This window comes from Anser brachyrhynchus (genome assembly GCF_964034855.1).
Source record: "Anser brachyrhynchus genome assembly, chromosome: 2".
NCBI lineage: Eukaryota > Metazoa > Chordata > Aves > Anseriformes > Anatidae > Anser > Anser brachyrhynchus.
The window spans coordinates 31,633,010-31,656,068 of NC_137695.1; the positions used below are offsets into that span (position 1 = coordinate 31,633,010).

General features: G+C 34.9%; 1 protein-coding gene and 1 long non-coding RNA gene across 11 annotated transcripts in view; one reads left to right on the forward strand and one right to left on the reverse strand.

Annotated features, from left to right (window-relative positions):
* Window positions 1-23,059, reverse strand: part of CRPPA (CDP-L-ribitol pyrophosphorylase A) — a 126,968-nt gene that overhangs the window by 50,792 nt on the left and 53,117 nt on the right. For 5 of the 10 annotated variants that reach the window (XM_080582638.1, XM_080582644.1, XM_080582645.1 and 2 more), the window contains exons 6-10: window positions 14,326-14,423; window positions 8,252-8,341; window positions 7,532-7,624; window positions 4,493-4,621; window positions 3,139-4,117 (exon numbers count right to left, since the gene is read on the reverse strand). In XM_080582638.1, the coding sequence (XP_080438764.1) occupies window positions 3,944-4,117; window positions 4,493-4,621; window positions 7,532-7,624; window positions 8,252-8,341; window positions 14,326-14,423 (584 nt within the window). In that variant the 3' untranslated portion in view covers window positions 3,139-3,943. Of the gene's footprint in view, window positions 1-2,663; window positions 2,977-3,138; window positions 4,118-4,492; window positions 4,622-7,531; window positions 7,625-8,251; window positions 8,342-14,325; window positions 14,424-23,059 lie in introns of those variants that run through there. The other 5 variants (XM_080582640.1, XM_080582639.1, XM_080582642.1 and 2 more) reach the window with 2 other exon arrangements.
* LOC308190866 lies at window positions 2,604-14,317 on the forward strand. Its single transcript, XR_013947546.1, has 3 exons — window positions 2,604-2,671; window positions 5,221-5,353; window positions 10,726-14,317. It is a non-coding gene; the product is annotated as an uncharacterized lncRNA (long non-coding RNA).

A 23,059-nucleotide genomic window follows, 5' to 3' on the forward strand; every position in this document is an offset into this window, starting at 1 on the left:
GGATATTCCATGCCATATGATGTCACACTCAGCAATAAAAGCTGGGAAAGGGGAAGGAGAGGGGGGGGTTCTTGTTACAAAGACACCTGTCCTCCACGCACAACTGCTATGCATATTGAAGTCGTGCTTCCCAGCATGTGGCCAAAACCAGCTTTTTGATGGAAAGCAGAGAATAATTGTTTTGTTTTCTCTTTGCTTCCACACAGCCTTTGATTATTTTCCCCTCTTTCTTTTACCTTTAATTAAATTATCTCAACCCATGAGCCTTTTTCTGTCCACCGTACTTTGTTCTCCCCCTCCTCTTTTGAGGAGGGGGAGTCAGGGAATGGTTGTGGTGGACCTAAGCTGCCCAGCAGGGTAAAACCACCACAAACTGCCTTAATCATTTTGGCTGACGTGGTGGTGGGAGAACTCTGATTCGTCCAATTAAAAGTTCAATAGCTGAAATAAGTCTAAAAAGGTCATGTTTAAAAGGCATTAACCATTAATCTTATTTTCAGTGCAGCTTGTTAAACTCCTAGAAGCTGTAACATCATAGACAAATTGATCAACTTTCCGACCTTTCCCTGGTAAAAACCTGTAGTTATTTAATGAAAATCCAAAAGGTTACCAATTGTTTTTCTAAAAAGCTCATCTTTCTCAGATGGAGAATTTGGTGCTGCACTGCAAAGTTAGCTTGTGGGAATGCTTAATTAGAGCATCTTTAATAAATTTTCACAGTTGTAATAAATCGATGAATTTATTACCTGTTTTTGCTAGGGGAGGAGGAAGACCTGAGGGGAAACAAGGAAAGGAGAGTGAGAGAATGACAGAGAAAGAAAGGGAGAAAGAGAAACTGTGCAAGTAAATATAAGAGTACCTATGCATAAATTCATTTCCAGTTGGCAAACCACCTTTTGCTTTGCCATTTGGATGATCCCATTCTGTTTTGTGATTCCTGTTTCAGGAAACACTGTCTTAAAGCCTGCCCTGCTTTTAAGGGATCTTTGATGAAAAAAAAAACTAAACATATGCCTTTTTGATTTTACCAAACCAGACAGAAAACAAATTTAGCAGTTTAAGTAACGTCCTCAATCACCGAGCACACTGTGGATGAGCATCTTGTCTTCAAAAGTCTTAAAAACTACAATAAATGTGCAGCAGTGTACATAAGAAATCACTCTCTTCAGTTTACTTTAGTTTCAAACAGCTTCATAACAACTATTCTATTGCATCATTTGTCTTTTCTTAGAGCACAGACTGTGCTTTTTCTGGCTATTTCAGTAAATAGCTTGTCTGCCTTAATCAGATAGCTCTTTCAGAGACAAAAGTATTTGAGGCCACCTAATCCCAGGCAAGCCTCTGCACATAACTATTGTGCTGCCAGGATATTCTGTCAGTGCATCTCGGAGGTAGGATTACTTAAAATATAGTTCTATAACCAACATATTTTAATATTACTTTCATATTTTAAAGTTTTCTGTGGCTTCCTGTATCCATCCATATGTATTTTATTCCAGATGATAGTTCTTCCTTTTTATTCTGTGTGAAAAGTAGCAATTATTTCTGAAACTTCTAGACCAAAATTATAATATTGCAAACTTTACAGCCTTCTGCATTTCTATTTCCATATCTGGAAATGTTGCCTTTTGGTGGTTTTTTTTTTTTTGGACACAAAGATCTGTGTTGACAATTTTCTGTAATTCATTCATCAGAAATTATTACTTTAGTAAGCAGAATAGTAGTATATGGACAAACTAGTATTTTATAAAACTTAACTAGTATATTTGAATAAAAAACCTACATAGTATACATTTAATGTTTACAGATAGTAATGAACTTAAGTGTTTGTGATACCAAGGCTCAAGTTCAGTAGTATTCCACTGCTCAGATGAACAAGTAACCATCACATGCAATTGAAATTCTCTTCCAAATCTTGTGGTTTGAATGACAAACTGATGCTGTTAAAATTAATATATTTCCAACCAGGCATGGATATAGTGTCTTGTCATTACCTATTGTATTATCTGGTTTGTTAGCAATTCTTTTAGGTTTACTTTTTTTTTTATTGGTTTACTCGGGACTAACTTGGCCTTTTTATAGGTTTTACTCCTAGTCTGCAGAATAAACTGTTCTGTATTATACCCTATTAGACTAACTACTACTTAAAAAAGAAAAAAAACTGTTCTGATATACAAATTGTTATTTTCAGGGTACAGCACTAAATCAACATAGCTGGAACTTCACTAACATTATAGCGTTGCCCAATTTTTTTTGCCCAACACCATCATGTGCCAGTTACATCTTCCATTACAACTGGATTTTTTTCCTATTTCCAAGTCAGCTTGTTTATCAGCTATTTCCTTCAACTCATCTGAAAAAACTCAAAATCTAACTCCACAAGTTGAGACTCTGGAATTTTCTGAATACTCTTTCTTCCCCCCTTTGACTTTTGTATACGTAAAATGATTTCACCTCAATATTTTCAGTCACGTCTCAATAAATTCTTTGTCTATTATGTTTTATCCCTATTCAAGGATTAGTAGAAGTGTGTATATCAACCATGTATGTTTGATAGTGATGATATAACCTGTCAGCTAGAGGGAACCTCCATGAAGTAATTTGTCATCACGAAGAATACTGACAGAAGCTGTTGCAACAAGAGGCTGAGCATCCTGCATTACAACAGCAGGTACTTTTTGTGTTTCCACTTCCTCTGGACCCCCCAGCATGCCAGTATTAAATTCACCAATCCTTTCTAAAGCATGCAACTTCTGTAAGGGTGACAGCAGCCACTCTGGAGAACTGCAAGCTGTGAACCAAAACCATATCTAAAAGCATCAATGTTTGCAATTACAAGAGTTTGCTGGAGTATCAGACTCTTGATTAAAAAGTTGACATGCTTGTACTTTCACTTCAGTAGACAAAGAGAGGATTCACATTATTAGCTAATACGTTGTACTTGAAGTCAAATACCTTGGTGACTCGAAACATCCTCTGAAGAAAAAAAAACAAAACAGAAAATAACACAGAAAAACACAGCCAATACAAAACAGAAACCTTCTCTTTCTCGTCCACATTAGCAATAAATGGTTGTCATTTCTAGATTCATGTCAAGTATTTTTACAGACATATATAGACAAATTTCACAGAAGTCCATTGAAAATTATAAAAGGTTTTCCTTCCAATCATCTTTATTAACTGCTGTTATCAGCATATGTAACATTTGATCCAACTGCACATAAAACTATATATACAATGAATCTTGTGAGAAAAAGATGTACTTACACTAGAAGTCCTATTGGTAATGCTGAGCCATATATACAATATACATATATATAATTAATTTTTTGAGAAAAAATTGTACTTACACTAAAGGTCTATTTGTAATGTTACATTATTACCACGATAAAGTGCTTGTATGAAGTCTTAAAGCTATATTTCAACAGTTATTCAAATTACCTTTACCACAGGAAAACAGAATTCACCCTGGAAAAAATGGGTTTTGATAGTACTAGAAAGAAGACTAAAAATATATTTTATAGCACCAGAAAGAAGACTACAAAAATATATGTATGCCATTGTATGTTGTACGAACAAGAAAGAAATTAATGTCATGTAATAACATAATTCCCACATGAAATAGTTATGCAGGTATTACAAGTTTCTATAGGCATTAATTAATAGGTATTGATACTCATAGCTCTTAATAAAGCCAATAGAATTTTGGGGGAAATCAAATATTTGGTATACAAGAAAAATAACCTATGGATGGACAGTTTTAAAAAAAATATATATAAACTCTAACACCACTCAATTTAAAAAAAAAAGTCAAGATTACATTTATCCTTCTATATTAAAATTTCCATTGAATATCTAACTTATTTCCTTGTTCACTGCTGATTGAGTTATAAAGCTGTCCACACAAGCAGCAATAACCGTATTTACACTGGATGCAAGGCAGTCAAGTTTTCCGGTTGGCAGAACACATTTCCCAGACAAAATTATTTACTTTAGATAGCTTCTGTGAGTACAAAGGATGCTGGAGTGATAAGTCTTTTTGCCTCCAGCTGAGGCAAAAATTGGCTTTTATTGGAGTGTTTGTATCACCACCTATATGCCATGTCCTTTCAGTCACCTGAATACCAAACACTGTTTCAATGTGAAGCATAACACTCTGAAAAAGCACTAATTAAAAATACTTTCACTATTTTTTACTTTTTAAAATCTGAAAAAAGCAGAAAAGGAAAGAGGAAACAGAAAAAAGGACTGTGATGTTTTCACATGCTTTTAAAAACTGTTTGCCATTTGTTCCTCTCTAATCAAAATGCTTACATTTTTGCCTATAACTACAGGCTCTTCTGAATTTTAAACAAGAACAGGCAAGAATCTTTCCAATAAATGTTTTTCATGTCATATTTATTCCCCTTGGATTTTGTTTTAGATGAAGATTCTATCATTAATCATATAAATCACAAAAGTAGATACTTTGCAGGTAGAAAGAATTACATACCTTATATTGGATAAGGAGACCATAAACCAAAATATTTTTCTTTTTCACTTCCCTCGCAAATTTCTTGATCTTAGTTAGTTCTTCCAACCCAATGCTGAAAGAAATATTTTCTGAAATATTCAAGTGCACCTGCAAAGGAACAGATATGAAAAAAAAAATCTACTTTTTCAAAGCATGTTATTTTAGACTGCCAGTTTTTAATAGCTCATACCATTGTTAAGAACACACAAGAACACAGGCTAATAAAGGTTTTTCTTATTTTCTATTCACATTGAATTCCATCACTTATATATTTAGTGACATGACAGTTATTTCTTTTCAAAGAACGGTGAGACCAATATGCCAGAACAAAGCAGAACACAATGTTGTAACTGTGTATTAAAAATATTTCATTAAATCAGAAAACAAACAACATTCTTTCCTAAGCTCTAACCTAACTTTCACAGATTTTTACTATCAGGAAAATAGAGAAATACAGATGTTTTTCTCAAGCACGTTAAAGGTTTTCAAAATGGAACTGCATTCTTCAAAGCTTTATTTTCAATTTACTACCTTCTCAGTGTAGAATATTAATAGCCTAAATCAGATTCAACAAAACACTTATTCTACCTAATTATAAGATTTTCCTCCCACTGTCTAGTTTTAGGTACTTGTTAGGAACAACTGATGGATGAATTATATCATCTGAACTACCATAAAAGAATGAAATGTATCATTTTTTCTTAAAGCTATCTTCAAAGGTGTTCACCTAAATGCACATGCAGTAGGCCGCTCAAGAAAATACACTTTCATTAACAATGGTGCTGGATGCTACAAGGACTTTGAGATCTACTATCGTAGGGGCAAAACCTCAGTTTCACAGTGAGTATGTGTTACTATTGTTTGCATCTATACATACTTCTCTGGGAATATTAAGTCCAGAATATTTATAGCCGCAATCATTTAAACAAAGCTCTCACGTTCCATGTGTTACAGAAAAAAAAAAAAAAAAGACCTTCATTCAAATCCAGGGTAGGAGCTGATGCCAGCTAGGAGGCTGGCAGTGTTTTTAACACTGTAGTGTTACTCATTTGTGAGTGACTTATGAATGGACCTATTAGAGCAGACGCAGAGGAGAGACACAAGGATGATCAAGGGGCTGGAGCACCTCTCTTATGAAGACAGACTGAGAGAGCTGGGGTTGTTCAGCCTGGAGAAGACAAGGCTCCAGGGTGACCTCATAGCGGCCTTCCAGTACCTAAAGGGGGCCTACAGGAAAGCTGGGGAGAGCCCCTTTACCAGGGTGTGTGAAACGACAAGGGTTAATGGTTTGAAACTAAAAAAGGGTAAATTTAGCTTAGATATTTGGAAGAAATTCTTTACAATGAGGGCGGTGAGGCACTGGAATAGGCTGCGTGGAGAAGCTGTGGATGCACCATCCCTGGAAGTGTTCAAGGCCAGGCTGGATGGGGCTTTGGGCAACTTGGTCTGGTGGAAGTTGGGGTTGGAATTAGATCATAGAATGGCTTGGGTTGGAAGGCCCTTAGTTCCAAGCCCCCTGCCATAGGCAGGGATGCCACCCACTAGATCAGGTTGGCCAAGATAATCTTTAAGGTCCCTTCTAACCGAAACCATCCTATTGTTCTAATTGATTAACAATTCTAAGTTAATTACACATCCCCAAAACTTAACAGAGAGAAATGTTTTCTAAAATTCTTGATAAAGGGTTAATGAAAACATTCTCAGTCCAGAAAAGTACATTCTGCATATCCACTATACCTGTAAATGGGCGAAAGATTTGGAGGTGTATCACTACTATGATTAAAGGCAGAAAGAATTTACCTTGGTTTCAAAATTCAGTAAAATTAAAGCTCCACCCTGAACTTCCTCAGAAATGGCATCAGAAAAAAAAGAGTCTAGAAATAAAGTTATAAATCTTTCCATGGAATTAGAGTATCTCAGTCTATAAGACAACAACATACAGTTACTGAGTATATCAGGTTTTGTAAAATACTACTTACCTTCATGATATCTCATTTATTTGTTAAAAACAACAATAACATTTCATAACTTTGACCTCAGATTAAACTTAACTTGAGAAGTAAACTCTCAGTTTTGCCTCCAGATCACTAGACTACATGACTACACGCTTCGGAAACTATTCAGGCTCTAGGTAAAATAAATATTTATTTGTTTTTCAGTGGCTTCCTATAAGGAATTAGATTATGAAATCACAACAGATTATTATGCATTATTAATGGAGAATATAATATAGACCAGAGACACACACTTTGGTGAGATATGGCATTAATGATGCTCATTCAACCCAATACTTCTCATCCCTATCTATAAAGTCAGACAATATAACAACAGAATTGTATCTGGTTATACTACACAGAGACTTTCAAATCTCATATTTTCTCCTTTTAAACAGATTGAGTAAAATAAAAGTCATGTACACCTTCAGCTGTCATCCACATGAAACATTAAAATTATTTTGGCAACAATATTCTAATGAGAATTTTAGCCAAAAATGTAGTTCAAAAATTTTGCCAAGTACCAGAACATATTTCAGTGTTATAACATCTTGATGTTTTATATTGCAAAGTACTTCTCAGTTCTTTTTTAATATTTGAACCAGAAAAGCAATAATAATTTTTAAAACTTTAAATAAAACAGAAAACACAGAAAAAATATAAAGCCACTTAATTTTCTTTCAGCTGAATATTCCAGAGTACACCATTTGCAGCAACCCAGTACGAGATGGAGCACAACAATAAAGCAGGAGTTAACAACTCAGTATGAATAGCCAAAATAAATCTTTTACAGATCTACATAACTAATAATCGGCATTTTGCTACTATTGGTTTATTCCTGACAGTATGGAGTACATTTGCTGAAGCACAAATGACACATTTTACAGTCTAATTCACAGTTCAAAGTTTCAATTATATTCAGAGATATCAGTGTCTCTTGAAATAGTCTAAATCTGGTGTAACACTTTATTATTAGCAGTTATTTACAGATACTTTCTACAAGGAATTTTTAAGAGTTACCTACCAAAATAAGAACCACTGGATATAAGAGAGGAACATTTGATTTTTCTAACATATCCACTAGTTGCTGGATTTCTTCAGTAGCATACTCTTTATCCTAAATGAAAAAAAAAAAATGTTTAGAATTACTGAAAATATCAAAAAAAATATTTCATAAAAATGGTATTCAAACATCTATCACTTACCAAAAAAGATACGTAACTCTTGGGGGCGGGGGTGAAGGGGTGTTTGGTTGGTTTTATATTTGTAATGCTTTTGCCAGGTAAATTATGGTTGTTTGAAACAAAATTGAGATTAAGAATATTACCCTTAAGAAATATATATAACAACCTTAAGGGTCTTGTTTGATCTCGGACAAAGTTCAACAAAAATCTTCCTGTTCGCATACAAGGAGCCAAATATAGATTGCAAAGCATGCATGTGTCCAAAATGGGAAGCACTAATGAAGACCACAAAAGCAATGCACAGATAACTATACGTGGTATACCTCTTCATATTGCATCCCTCTTGTTCAAGAATTCATGAGTGGTTTAACAACATACTGAAGGAATTGCAAAATCAGGAGTAAAAGAATGGACCAATATGTCAACGGTCCACTTTGGTGCATATCAGAAACACCAAACAATGGAATGGATACAAACCATTTGTTATTCAAATATGTAATTATCTACTATTACTAATAAGTTTAAGTGCAAAACTAAAAGCATGCTTCTTTTCAACTTACATTGATGCAAAGAAAATTGTAGCACTCTCCTGAGAAGATGTTTTGTAGATGGCTATCATTTTTGCTTAGAGATATCGATATAGCTTCAACCTGATCAGAAAAAAATATATTACTTCTTCACAAATTCAACTTCAGACTTAACCATCTGCTAAAGCTTACACAATTATCACAGAGATTGTTAATTCAAATGGCATAAAACTGGCAGTTTGTATTTCCAATAAAAGAGCTAAAATCTGCTCAGACTTTCAGGTCACTCAACAGTGAAGCATGGAGTCCAGAACTCCACCGTTTTCTGCAAGTATTTGCTGAAGCGTACTGCTAGAGGGAGCCATTCCAAAATCAGCCCTGGAAGTATCATCAGACACTAGAGTTACAGCCTGGGGTAGGATGTTCAACTCCTCCCAGAGATGAAAGACTATTAATACGATCAAGACAACCTATTGACTTTAGATCTCTGATTCTAAGCAACTCTTCATAAAGTTCAACAAATACACATGATTTCAATCACGTTCAACAAATATATATTGTCTTCATATAACTAAAATAAAATAAATGAAGGGCCAGGTATGAAGGACCAGATGCACAGGTATTCCAGGATTCTGTTATGACAAGAATCATTTAGAATTTCTCCTGAAAAGCATTTCCATGATGAATACTTTAGAATACCTTCTTAATCACAAACATATTTATTTTGTAACCTTTAGCTATAACATCAGCTAAGAAATGATCTTATCCTAATTAAAATAAAAAGTAGATTCCACTACATCACCAGCTTCAGGCTTGCCTTAAGGAAAATAGCAATCCAAGTTTCACAAGGGAATTTTTTTCCTTAAGAGAAGATAACATTTTGAAGCCAGTAAAAAAAGTTTTTTTTTGTTCGTTTGTTTAAAAAAAGCCAAAAACCTTCATGTGGCTTCTATTACACCAGCAAATCTCACCGTGCCACTACTCACGTGCTTTATTTCTGCCCAGAACAGAGTGTATGCTAGCTGCAAACAACAGAATTGATCCACTGCTGTGCTCCCTCAAAACGTCACTGAATCCACAATCCAACAGAAGTACCAAATACCACATTTTTAAAACAGCTATTGTTATCTAAAGTTGTATTTGTTTATTTTTGAAATAGTTGGACAGCTAACTTGTTTGCAAAGAAAGATGGTTTGAAAACCCAAAGCTGAGATCTATGTATTAAAGATTTTAGAAACTTTGGGGCTGAAAATTTGATAATGCAGCCCTAAATAGTTGATATTTAAAGAGTTTAAAAAAGATGCAGAAGGCAAGAATTGCTAAAACTACTTTAAGAAATGCAGTACTCCAGTGCTGTTCCAGCTTGAACTTCTGCTGAAGTAAAATCAGAAATCCTCAATGCCTTCATGACCTATTGCAACGTAGTGCAACAAGCATGAAAGCACGCAAGACTTTTCAGAAGGTAAATAGAACGTGACCCAAAGCCCTTCTTTTTCTTTTCTTTGAGACACCAGCATACATGATGCTTAAGTATTCCAGAATATGTAAAGATTAATTAAGTGTATTAATTTTTATTTAAATTGAACAATTTGATAGAGCAGTATATTGAGATTTTGTTTTACAGACATATTATTCAGTAAAAATGAAATAAGATTTGTCTCTTGAAAAAGCACGGGTAGGACTATATTCTGTAAGGGGTGGAACACAAGTAATATGTTACCAAGACAAACATATGAGTGGTATACACATACACACCTCTGTTGCTGCGTTGTTCAACTTAAGAGCTCACTTCTCAAATCTTTACAAATGTAAAATATCTCTTAGCTTCCAAAAGAACCCTTCCTCTACATGAGATGCCAAATTATGCCCCTTTCCTTTCACGACTTCAGTGAAATTAGGCTTCCAAACAAGCACAGGCTCACACAGCACACATACTCCTCTAATAGCATCATGAAAACATGAACATGAGAAAGCTATGTCTGCACATCTGTAATTTTTTGTTTGTAAAGTTGACTAGCAAATTCCAAACTAGCCAATTTAGCTTCCATGTACATCCAGTGTTTCCTTATATCATCAGTTTTGACTTGAATTGGAATACTAAAAAAAAAAAATCCGCTGACTTGAATACACTTTTCTGCAAACAAATGAAAAGTAATTATTAAACAGGAATTCTTACAGTGAACTCAGCAGAAATAGATTTTTTTTTTTTTTTTTTTAAATTATGAAAGCATGTCTCTGAAAAGGCTCTTAGTGGAGTTACTTGTCAATTTATTTGTTAAAAGGCAGATTCCAGAGCAACTGGGGCAGATCATCCAAAAACCTTTCTACGCAGTGCCTATTCCAAAGTTCTGAAAAAGCAAATGATCATAACGTATGTGTTACTATTTTTATTTCTCAGGCAATCTCCCAGTCATGACGTGCTTTTTATTTCTGTTTCTAATGACGTGTAGAATCAGTATTTTTTGTGCAGTATTTTGAAAGATACACTGATCATCTCTGTCTCTTAGTTTTATCCCAGGTTTCTTGTCTAATGTTTTCAAGCCATAGAAGACACTTTATCATTGATGATAACCCATATTTTAATTTTCATCTCATTCAAATACGGATGTAAGTACCCTTAAGCAATGATCTTAAGAGAGGGACTCTGTCAAGGAGTGTAGTGATAGGACAAGGAATAATGGCTTTAAACTGAAAGAGGGTAGATTTAGATTAGAGGAAAATTGGAAGAAATTCTTTACAATGAGGGAGGTGAGGCACTGGAACAGGCTGCCCAGAGAAGCTGTGGCTGCCCCAACCCTGGCAGTGTTCAAGGCCAGGCTAGATGGGGCTTTGAGCAACCTGGTCTGGTGGGAGGTGTCCCTGCCCATGGCAGGGGGTTGGAACTGGGTGATCTTTAAGGGCCCTTCCAATCCAAACCAATCTATGATCTGACCCATGACAAAATAGTTCAGCTGGTCTCAGAGGCTTTCAACGCGTATCTAGGAAACACGATTCAGGAAGCAGCGATTCAATAGCGGATTACCCATGAGAAAGAAGACAGGTGAATAACAATTCTTGCTACCAAACTGAAAACTTCAATACCTTGTCAATTAACTAAAATTAATTCTTCTTCTATTTGGATAGTTAGCATGCAAAAGTATTTCTTTAAATTATTTATGGAAGTTACCACGTAATTACAATACTACTTGAGATAACAGAAATTACCTAAAATTCCACCTCAGTAAAAAGTGTCATGTTCAGGGGTTAAACAGAACAAAAGTAAGGGGATTTGCCTAATTACTTCTGGTTGGTTTAGGAATCAATATTCAGGTAGTATAAAGAGGCAGAGGTGGTGAGGGTTTCTTTTTGTTTGTTTTTGTTTTCAACATGGAGATAAGAATAATAAAAATGTTTTTCTTAATGTTTCTCTACTTGTCAGACAACCTGTGGTAAAGTTTCAATTTTATTTAACATCATTTTTTCATAAAATCAATCAATAACACCAGGACATTAGCAATTTGTAAAAGTTAAAATGTATCAGAATTCAAAGTCACAATCAATACCAGTCTAGCAGACGGACAATTAAACGATTAAGAAATTATCTCTTTCTCACTGAAAGACTAATTAGTGAAACTTTAGTCCATTCCTAACTGAATAGGACCAAATATTTTGATATACTGCTTGTGGATACTTATCTAGTCACAAAAATAACATACAACTTTGTCTAATCACGTTTCATACACAGGAGGAATTTGTCATTGAATAAGCAGGAGTAGCTAATTCTCAGGTATGGAAGAAAACAGCTTCAGCCCCCATTTAAGTCTGATTGCTTCCAAAGAAAGAGGTAAATAAGAAATTCAAGGAAAGACAACTTATGCCTTCCATAGTAAGTTATTTTCAGCAAAAGTATTCATTTATTAGATACACGATTTACAGTAACACTTTTAAAATACCTATTCAGAAAGTATTTTGCAAGCAATAACTTCCTTCACTTTATCTCACCAGTTCATGTCTTTTTTTCATGTTATTGGTGTTACAGATTCATGATAATGTTATTGCAGACTCTCTCAGAAACCTCCCTAACAAAATGTCTTTTGGATTCTTCTTTAAAGATTCTTACTTAGAAGCTGACAAACATATTAAAAGTAAATATGGTGGCTAGTATGCACTAGTATCAAAACTATCAGAAATGCTAAACTATTGACCATACTTAGAGTTCAAATTTCAGATTATACATACCCTACCGTATGCTTCTCAATCAGTGTCTTAACTAGACTGATTACCCTCTAATTAGCCCTTTTGAATAACCCAGATTTCAGTGCAGTAAGTTTAATATAGTTAAAGTAATTAACATGTTGTACAGAATCAAATCTCTCACAAGGATACTACACTTCACTTGAGAAACACCTTCTTTCTAAGGTCTTTCAAATTTGGGAAGTACCATATAATGCTAACCTTGAAAATTATCTCACATGATTAAGGATGTTTCAGGGAACAATACAATACAGGGATCTTGATGGAGTTCTTTCTCAAATGTCACCTTGCAGGAATGTTTTAGAAGTACTGAGTAGAAATTTAACAAAACTTGAATATGAGGAAACAAAACACGGATCAAGAGAAGAGAAGAATGGTGCTAGAAGTCATCAGTTAAGCTGATTTAATAGAGTGATCAAAAAAAAAATCAGTCCCATATCAGGAGGAATCCTTTCACTTTACTCCCTCATTACCTTGTTTGTGGTCATTTTATCTGTAGTTTATTCAAATGCATCATAGGTTCAGATGCCTGACCAACCGAACAGCTAATTGCTTCTACAATGAAAAGCTCCAAGGATGTTGCAGATTTTAATTGGTTTTGGCACCAGGCTGACTTTTAAGTTCGGGTTTCATAAAGCTGGTTGTTAGAACATAAATTCTTTGTTTTTTCTTACTGGATTGGAAGTGTTTCTCATGGTATTATTAATGTGGTTATATGTAAATGTAATAGAGATACATAGGAGTGTGTAAGTCAATGTTTAAAGAAGTTTGTTTTTTTCCCCAATATGGGAAAAATATCTTCCTAGCAGTACCAGAATAGCTTAGAGAGAAAAAAGTAAAACTAGTAACAGATCTAGTATCAGTAAAGTGGAAGAAGACTTCTGCTCCATCATACAGCTATTCAGACAACAAGAAAATCTTATTCAACTCTGCCAATATTTTGTACTTTAAAATGTAGACATGTAATAGATAAAACCCATGATTTTCCCTACTAAATACAACTATTTCCAAATAAGAACTGAAAGTACAATATCAAGTTACATTTCCAGATGTAAAACAGCAAGTTTGCTATACAAGAACATCCCATATGAACTGAACACAGAAAACAGATCAATAGACATGAACAAAAGCTATTATAAAAGTAAAGCTATGCAAATTGGGAAACCTATATTTTTGAACAGTTAATTCTGCTCTATTTCTCTGGGAAAGATGTTATCTCATTACATAAGACATAATTAAGAATTACTCCGATAACGCTCAAGATTTGTCTTATTACTAAATGTTAATCATCTTTGGGAAAATGCAAATATGTGATAGTCCCATTATTAGGAATAATGAAAAAGGAAAAGATAATTAAATGCCAGTGGAAAATTCCATCAATATTCTACAGCAATGCTTCAAGAAGCATTCAGTATGCGTAAGTGTACTTCCATATCTCTCTACAAAAAGGCTGATTAACTTTGCATTCACAATTGTGCAAGAACACAACTTACTCTTTAATTCATTTGGACTTTAATTCAGACTTCAAAGTAACAAAAGCATTTCCTCTGTAACATATTTGTAACAATTCAGGCTTACTGAATTCATAAAAGCTAAAGAAAATGACCTCTCTCTTTTCTGGATCCAATTTCTCCTCTAATCTAATATAAACATTTTAAAGAGCATCTGTATGATCCCTCTCTATAGCATAATTAAGCAGAAGATGCTTCTTTCTTGGTAACTTCTACACCTGGTGTTAATCCTTTTTAATAAATACTCAAGTGACACAGAAGGTCTCAGTTTCTGTATTCGGAATTTATACCATTTCTTACGAGTTGTGACAACATAAAATTTTAAATTAATCACACAGTTTACAATCACAGAGTTGTACTTACTTTTACTTGGTTTTTCAGAGATTCATGAAGGAGAAAACCTGCTTGTATAACAGCTTCCTTCACATCAGTAATAATACAAATTTGTTGTGATAGGCTGTCTGTTATCAAGAAAAAAATGCAAAAAAAAATATATAATTACTTATCTGCTAAATATAATGTTCAATTCATATACTGATGTCTTTTGACTTCTCTTTAAACAAGCCTCCATAAAAGATACACATTTTTTGCATGTGGAAAGTTTTTTTTTTGTCTGTTTGCTTTTATACATAATTACACACCACATAAATTCAATCAGACGCATTTAAGATTATTTAAGTAAACATCTCATTTTCTATTGTAAACTCGAAGACTTGTTTCAAAAAAAGAATTTTAAAACTGATGTAGAGTTAGTATTATTGGAAAGTGACTTCTGTATTTAAAACAATTCTTGTGAGTGGAAACAGTGAATTAACCACTGAGGATCCCCAAAATGATTCTATGAATCAAGGACACTTATGGCCAATATACATTGCATGACTACAAAAATCAACTCTCTTGATATTAAGTTAGCAAGAATGGGGTGGGGTGGAGATAGAAGAGAGAACAATAAATACCTGCTTATAAACCATCACAACCAGATGAAAGTGAGAATAAAAAAAATGCATGGCCAGTTCTCACAGGACTGGAAATCACAGAATATCACAACTGTGGGAGAAATTGTCTTCCCATAGATTCACTGGGCAAAAATATCCTGAACATGCATCAAAGTTGGCTTCTACTTACTATAGAGTAACTTTACAGTCTAAAAGAATGGGTCAATGGGAAAACCATATTGAATTAATTTCTTATCAGCAGAAAGCAACCAGTAGATTGAAATCAGAGTGCAAGAGCCACATGAATTTAGTACTATACAAGGAATGCAGATACCCTACTGATACAAGATAGATGTACATAATAAAATAGACTGGCGTATCTGATTTCAAGAACTCAGATTCTGTGGAACTAGGTAATTTAGCTAAGAAGGTCAGATTGGAGCTATTACAAAAATCTACATGTGGAAGGCTGTGGAATCCAAAAGGGCACCACAACTTCAACAGTTCTTTTTAAAAATAAGTCAGTTTTCAACAAGCAGTGTCAAATGTAACCTCACAAGAGGCTGCTGAAAGATTCTAACTATAGAAACCCACCTCACTCCTCTCCCATTCTCCTTAAACCTCTGACTTCCTGTAATGTACACAAGAAAGGAGAGAAGACTCCAAAAAAGGTGACTAAGAGTTGCAGGATGAATTTAATAAGAAAGTGATGAAAAGTGAAAACATTGGAGGAGTAATGCAATGCTGAAATATGAAAAAATGAAAGTACTGATAACGTACACATTGGAAAAATACTGCATGCTTTTAAATGATTAAGAAAAATGTACAAAGGAAATCTGGGAAATCATTGTTTATAAAATCATTATAACAAAGCAATAGTTTGCTATAATAGTTTGCTGCTCTAGCTGAGGTTTAAAACTCACTTCCAATTTAAATATCAACACTATCAAGGGCCGATAAAATCCTTCCATTAGTTTAGATGGTCTACTCCTTTGCTGTATTATGGGAAGGAAGGCTAAGTATAGCTTCCCTCTTCAAGACTGCTTGTGTCCCACCTCTGAGAAGCTGATCCATCGAGCTGTCACTCAGCATAGCCACCAGGAATGCAGAGAAGGCAGCTGGATGCTGGCTCCCAGCTCCTTCTGACTTCCTCAAGTCTGCTGGCTACATGCAGCATTACACTCCTGGTTTTCAGGAGTCTGTGTCTGGGTGAATCAAACAGACAGTCTGGAAAGCCATGTCACAGCCACGTCATGAACCATATAATTATCAGCTAACAAGATTTTGTTTTTCATCAGACCACTTGATAATTCAGACTGGAAGGGACCTGAGTAGCTCTCCAAACTCCTGCTCAAAGCAGCATCACTTATGAGGCCAGGCCTGGTTGCTCAGCTCCCTAACCCCCTAGATCTTGAAAACCTTTGAGGATGGAGCCTGCACAACCTTTCAAGGGAACATGTTCAATGCTCCATTGTTCTCATGGTGAAAGTTTTGCCTTTTAGTGAGCTGTAACCTCCCTTGTTCCAATTTTTTTCGTTACTTCTTTCCCTCTCACCATACACCACCGTTCTATTTCTGTTCTCCTCTTTCATGATCTACCTTCCTTCTCATCTACCCAAGTATTATTTTTTTAATTCTTCCCCTCCCCCCTCTTATTATATTACCTAATCAAAATCTCTCTTGCTCTGGCTTCCTCTTCCTCTACTTATCTTACACTTATTTCCCTGGAAACCTCCTCTTCCCAACACCTGACTCCCATTTACTCTTGACTTCTTCCCAGCTGCACCTGATTAAGCAGTAATCCTCCCAACACCACAACACATTTAACATGAATTCAGAGCATATTTTGGCATGAAATTAAAAATAGTTAAAACTCCTTTACGCTGCCAAATTCTGATCAATTAAACATTAAATTTTTCCATCAGGAAGTGGTAGGATTTTCATTAAAGATAAATCAGAATTTCGGAATTCATTCCATTAAATGTCTCTTTCTCTACAGTGAAATCCTTAATGTTGCATCAGGCAACAAAGCAAAGGTTTTTTAGTGGTATTTTTCCTTCCCTACTTCAGGCATCCCTGGTGCAGACACCTGCACCTAAACTACTCACACCGAGCACCTTGTACTCGCAACAAAGAGGTACTTCTAGGAAGCAATTTATCTGCCACGTTTCAGTTGTTCACTTTCAAATAAGATTAATCGTTCCCTAGACGACACAGACTAGATCACCACCAGCTGTAATGGCAGTTATCGGTTACTAATTTAAGATATAAATACTTGATGTCAAAAATAACTACATTTAGTTACATGAATCCCAACTTCACAAAATCTTCCCTTAATATTTTCTGTCTGCAGACTTGTGGCAGTTACATGCCAATGTTACTGTTCTTTATCCCTTATACCTCACTGAGCACCTTCTACATGTGTCATTCCTCTCCTCTCCATATTGGTACATGTGAATTTCTTCCATAAAAAAAAAAAAAAAAACACACAAAAAAACAACTTTCTGGTATTTTTTCTTGGACAACGCATACCTGGCTATAATGAAAGATTTCCTGACATTAGCTTCTAGAACATTATCATGTATTGATGTATTTTCACATTAAACTATTTTTGCAACATTATAATACACCTGAATGAATTTATAAATTAATTGAATTTGGTGGTCATTACTTCAGTAAAATTGTCATTACCATGCAAAAAATGCCCATTCAATTCCCACTTTTCAATTCCCACTGACAGAAAAACAAGAATTCATATGCACACCTGTATTTATATAGCAACATTAACTATTTAAATAATACTCAATATACTGATACATAATTAAATTATTTACATACATATATTAAAAATAACCCTTTTATAACAACCCTGCAAAAATGCTATTAAAAGGTCATTCATTAATCAGGGGTTTTGCTTGTATTACCTAAATATTCAGCTGAGATACAGCCCTCCTGGTTTCTCTGCCACAGATACACTGCACTAAGAAAATCTGTAGTAGAAGACTACACAATACAGCATGTTAGGCATTTAAGATTATTCCAGCCCAATAAGTATAGGTAGATTTCAGCAGATTCATTTTTAAAGTGTCATAAAAATATCTATATAATCTCTATTTTTGCTAACAGTAAAACTATAAACAATATACCGTGAAAAAGTGTTTTCTAAAATCTTCAGAATTTCATAATAAATATGAGAATTTCAGCTGAGATGTAAATATTTGAAGCTCTTGGAAATTAAAATGGAGAAAATACACCTTTAGCTTAAATGTGTATTTTAACTTTCAAGACAAAAATATCTTAAACCAAAAAGAATCTAGGTTAAAACTGAAATTAATTTTCAATTGTTCTATGCCCTGCTTTGGTATCCTGAAAACATTACAACACAAAACTGTTTTAGGTCACATTATTATTCAGTAACACCTGTTATAGTCTTTATCCTAGGATCTCACCCAAAATTATAAAATTAAAAAGTGTACAGGTTAACAGAACTACCTTAGTTTGAAAATATATTGTGTGCTTTCACAAACTACTTAAAGTTTTACCCTGAAAAGCACGGCACAAACAACGAGCAATTATAATACCACTGTTTGAATACAGATCATAAATATCGCATCCTACAGAATTAATACCATAAGAATAAAAATACATCTGAATGGCAAATGGGTAGGTTTTGGCCTACAGACATATTTTTTTTCTTTTAATTGCACATATATGTGTATACATACACTATATTTACATGTCATCCCATTCTTGGTCTGTCATTACAGTTCCTACTGTTTTGGAAGCATACCCTATTCATCAAATAGTTTTAAACTTTGCAGTGAACTCAAAATAAGAAATCAGTTTATCAGAACCCCATTTTCATTTTCTACACAGCAATGGCTTGACTGCTCTGGAAATTCAGTATGGTTCCCCCTGGCATTTCCAGTATCTCATAATGGAGTTGTTTCTACTACTGTAAACATAAGAAAAATGAAATAAGTATTGCCAAGTATCTAGTTCATTCATGCTTAACAGCATGAGTTGAAACTGTTATTCGTACAACACAGGTAACCAAAAATATCTAATGATTTTTGTTTACCCATTTCACATTTCTTTGTAGCCACAAAAAAACCAAAAGCCAAACTTGGCACTGCCTCTACCACTATTAACATACAAAAAAAGAGGAATATTTTGTGGTAGAAGACAAGGAAGAGGGTTGTTTTCATCCAACAGTAACTGTTCCGAGAAGTACCTCCCCACCTGCCAGTTTATTTTTTGTCTCACAGTGAAGAACAGCCACCGGTTAATGGACACTACAGTGTGCCCATGAAACAGCAGCCTAACTCTAGCAAGATCAGTTCTTTGATTAAAAAAAAAAAATCATGTGGGTTCTTCATATAACACAAGATATACTAAGTAATTCCCAGCAGCTTAAAAAAGTTCACATATATTTTGATATTTTTCTTTGTAATTGCAAAACTTAATTGTGCATACATTCATACGAGCAGATATTTATACAACCAAATATGAGGGTGAAATACCCAATCTGCAAGCACACATCTGTGAAAAAGTCATTGCAGAAGAAGGGCCCTTAAGAAAAGAAAAACAAGGAGGAGAGAGTCAAACTCCAAATTAGAAGCAACATTTAAAGTTTACATGTTGGAACTAGAGTTCAAAGATACTTACCCTGAGGGCAGTAGTCCTAATGGAAATTTTTTTAGGATGTTTTGTATTAGCCTGATCTTAACTACATTTCTAGATGAGTCACCCTTATTGTAAGATGATGTTTTCTTACTTTAAGACTATTAAAAACAGGCGTGTGCCACCTTGTCTGCATTCTCTACAAGTTCATACCTGCTTAACTAAAGAAAAGTGCTAAATTTAATGTTTATAAAACAAATGGTAGGACTTTTAGATTTACATAATGCAGTTGTAAAAGAAACTTGAGGAAATAAGGAAAATTAATAAGACATTTTAAGAAAAGTCTCAGAAGATAAATAACAATCTATTTGCATTAGTAAAGTCTTTCTTTGTATTGCCTTGAATATGAATGATGTACGTACCTATAAATTTATGAAGTACAACAATGTGTGGATGCATGTATGTTTTTCTTATCTCTACCTGAGTCAAGTTTAGAAAGCTGAAATTTGTCCATTATTATTACATCTCCTTAGGCCAGCAGCTAAAAATCTAACTGTGCTTCTATGAAATATTTGGGTCTTGTTGCTTAGGTAGAATTACATTTATAATACAGCTGACTAAAGAAACAGTCTCATAATTATAATCAAATGATTAATTGTATTTTCTTCAGACATCTAATTGCCAGGCATTTATTACCATAATCATTTTTGTTTGTTTGCATAGTTACATAATTATAATTTTATATGTGGATGAAGAAATGCAAGAGTACCTCAAAAGTAAACAGGATAGCAAAATAACATGTCACATGGAAGCACGAGGAACATGTTTCTTAGCAAAACTGTCCACAGGCACTAAAGTAACCTTAATATTCTAGCATAAAAACTTAAGCATTTAAAGATCATTTGAACTAAGCTCATAATTCGCAACCAAGTCACTACTGAAAACCAGAAAGTGAACAGTTGGCTGAATAATTCTCATTTAAACAAGTACTGTTAACAGAGCTTAAATGGATTTTCTAAATAAAAAAAACAGGTTAACAGAAAAGATAATTGGCATTCTCTGAAGGTGAAGGAAACCAAACTTTCAGTCACTAGTAGATGATACGAAATGTATCATCCCACAAATATACACAAATGTAGATGATTATGAAATTCAGAACACTAACCACAAAATTAAATGTGTATACACAAACACTCTCAATTCCTAAATTCATCCAGTGATACAATGTGCATCCAGTAAGCTGGATCACTTATTAATAAATAAAGAAGACTCCCTGGTAACGGGGAGCCAGTGCTTAGTCTGTAGCACCCTGCTAGCCCACACATTTAGCTCTTGGGACTCCTCCAGAGGACCCTGACAGCATGCCAGGCGGCACGCTGAGAGCTGATCCCTTGCAACCCAGCCTCACAGCATCATACAGGACTGTGCCTTCAGGCATTCTGCAAGGCTTGAACCTGGAGTCTGAATTCACCCAAGTATGTGATACAGGACTGTACTTTATAGTGTACAACGCTGCATCTCAGTCCTGTGTCATCTTCAAAAACGACACAAAGAATCCCCGTCATGTAGACCACCATCCCACAGGTAACACAGACTACACCCAAAGTCATATATAGTGTCAGGAACTGGCACCCTCTTCTCCATCCAGGTAGGAAAGTCCCAGCAGTACAGCATTGCTGAGGCCTGCCACACCGCGCACCTGTACAAAGATTGCTGGCACCTCTGCGCAGCAAGGTTACAGACACACTAGTGGCCAATGTCAACAAAAGGGCTTTTAGCAAGGCAAAAGATAATAAACTCCACATGGGAAGGTGGATGTTCCTGCCATAAATATTCTTCCTGGAAGTTACTAACATTTCCTCATCATCCCAAAGAAGGGAAAAGGGAAAAGAGGAAGAACATATCCAGAAAACCCAGCCCTGAGGATATCTCTAAGGGGGAACAGTATCTGAAAACCACAAGCACATGGGTCTCTTGCTGGACCACTAGTATATCGGGGACTCCTACTAGCCAAGCTTATATCTCTAGTTCAATTAAAATCAGCAATCAGGAATTCCTCCCTCTCTCCAGGGACCGTATTGAAACCCTCAGAAAAAACACTGCACAGTAACTGCCACTTTCTTGCTGTGGTCACTTCTCCACCAGTCTCCGTGACGCTTCCATGACACTAGCAGGTCCCTAACACTGAGGCTCGAACAGCACTGAGTAGCTACCACACAGCAGAAAGTTGTGGGAGAAAATGCAGAGGGGAAACAACAAGTCAGAGCGCTTCATACAGTAGTATGAATTAGTGGGTTCTGCAGTCCTGTGAAAAGCAGACACAGTTATAAAATCAACTACTCAGCTAGTAGGAAAGGCCTAATAGCACGCCTTGGCTTATAGGATGGCTGCCGTTCCTACAGGATGGGTTTCCCACAGGTGCAGTACAACATAGTAAAACATAGCTAAAAACATTTCTTCCATAAAACTAAGGCTTCTTCATTAAACTCATGATTGTTGTAACCACATGACTGAATGATGCAACATGGAGGAACAATAGGATGCTGCTCACTATGTCAAAATATAAAATCTCTCCTTAAATATGCTTAAAGTTTTGCATGAATAGTCAATAAAATACTTACCTAATTTTAATCTACACGGCTCAACTGTCTCCTATAAAAATAAGTCATATCAGCTGAAGATCTGGTATTTGAAGCCTTTTGATGGAACAGAAAAGATAAGGCACAACTGTCAAACTGCAGACTCAGGTGCTAACTGTCTACTCAATTATCTTTAATGAGGTTTTATGTAAGATAAATCTGTTGTGGAGTGTCCTCATTAGCTAAGGAGGACTCTTATTATGCTTTTTTGCATAAAGAGTAAAGAACATGTAAGGTTTCCCCTTCCTGAACTCATGCAGCACAGCAAAAAGCATATTTAAACTTCAAGGAACTCACTTTTTCCATACAGGTATAATAAAAGACTATTGTGGTTACTTAACCAGATTTATTGCATGCTTCCACAGTAACAAAACACTATATAAGTAAAGATCAAGTAAGGGATTAGCCTGATTTACCACCACGCAGGTCTTCATTTCTACTTTAAGCTACGTAAATCTTTTGTCACAACCAACAGCTGGAAAAGATTGTACCAACTGTGATAACATAATGAAACACACGTGTAAAATATGTATCTATGAACAACATGAAGAGAATGAGTGGTCACTTACAGCATTTGTGTTCCAGTGATAAGTAGAAGAGAACAGAAATAGAATAGTTAAACTTTGCAAATGTGCCTTTCACTTGAATAAACTACACCCTTAATTTCTGGGCTGGCAAGTTTAGAGAAAGCTGTTTTGTAGGGACTTTATTTTAAAATTGAAACACATCTTCTCTGATGAGATTAATGAAGTCCCTATATACGTGGAAATTAATTTACATGAAGGTTGCAGTAGCAGCATTTTTATGTGTGAAATAATACAGTGTGTACATGTTACATAAAATTAACAGTAAAAACAAACAAAATATTATTAAAACATCTTTAAGGACAATGTTTAAAAA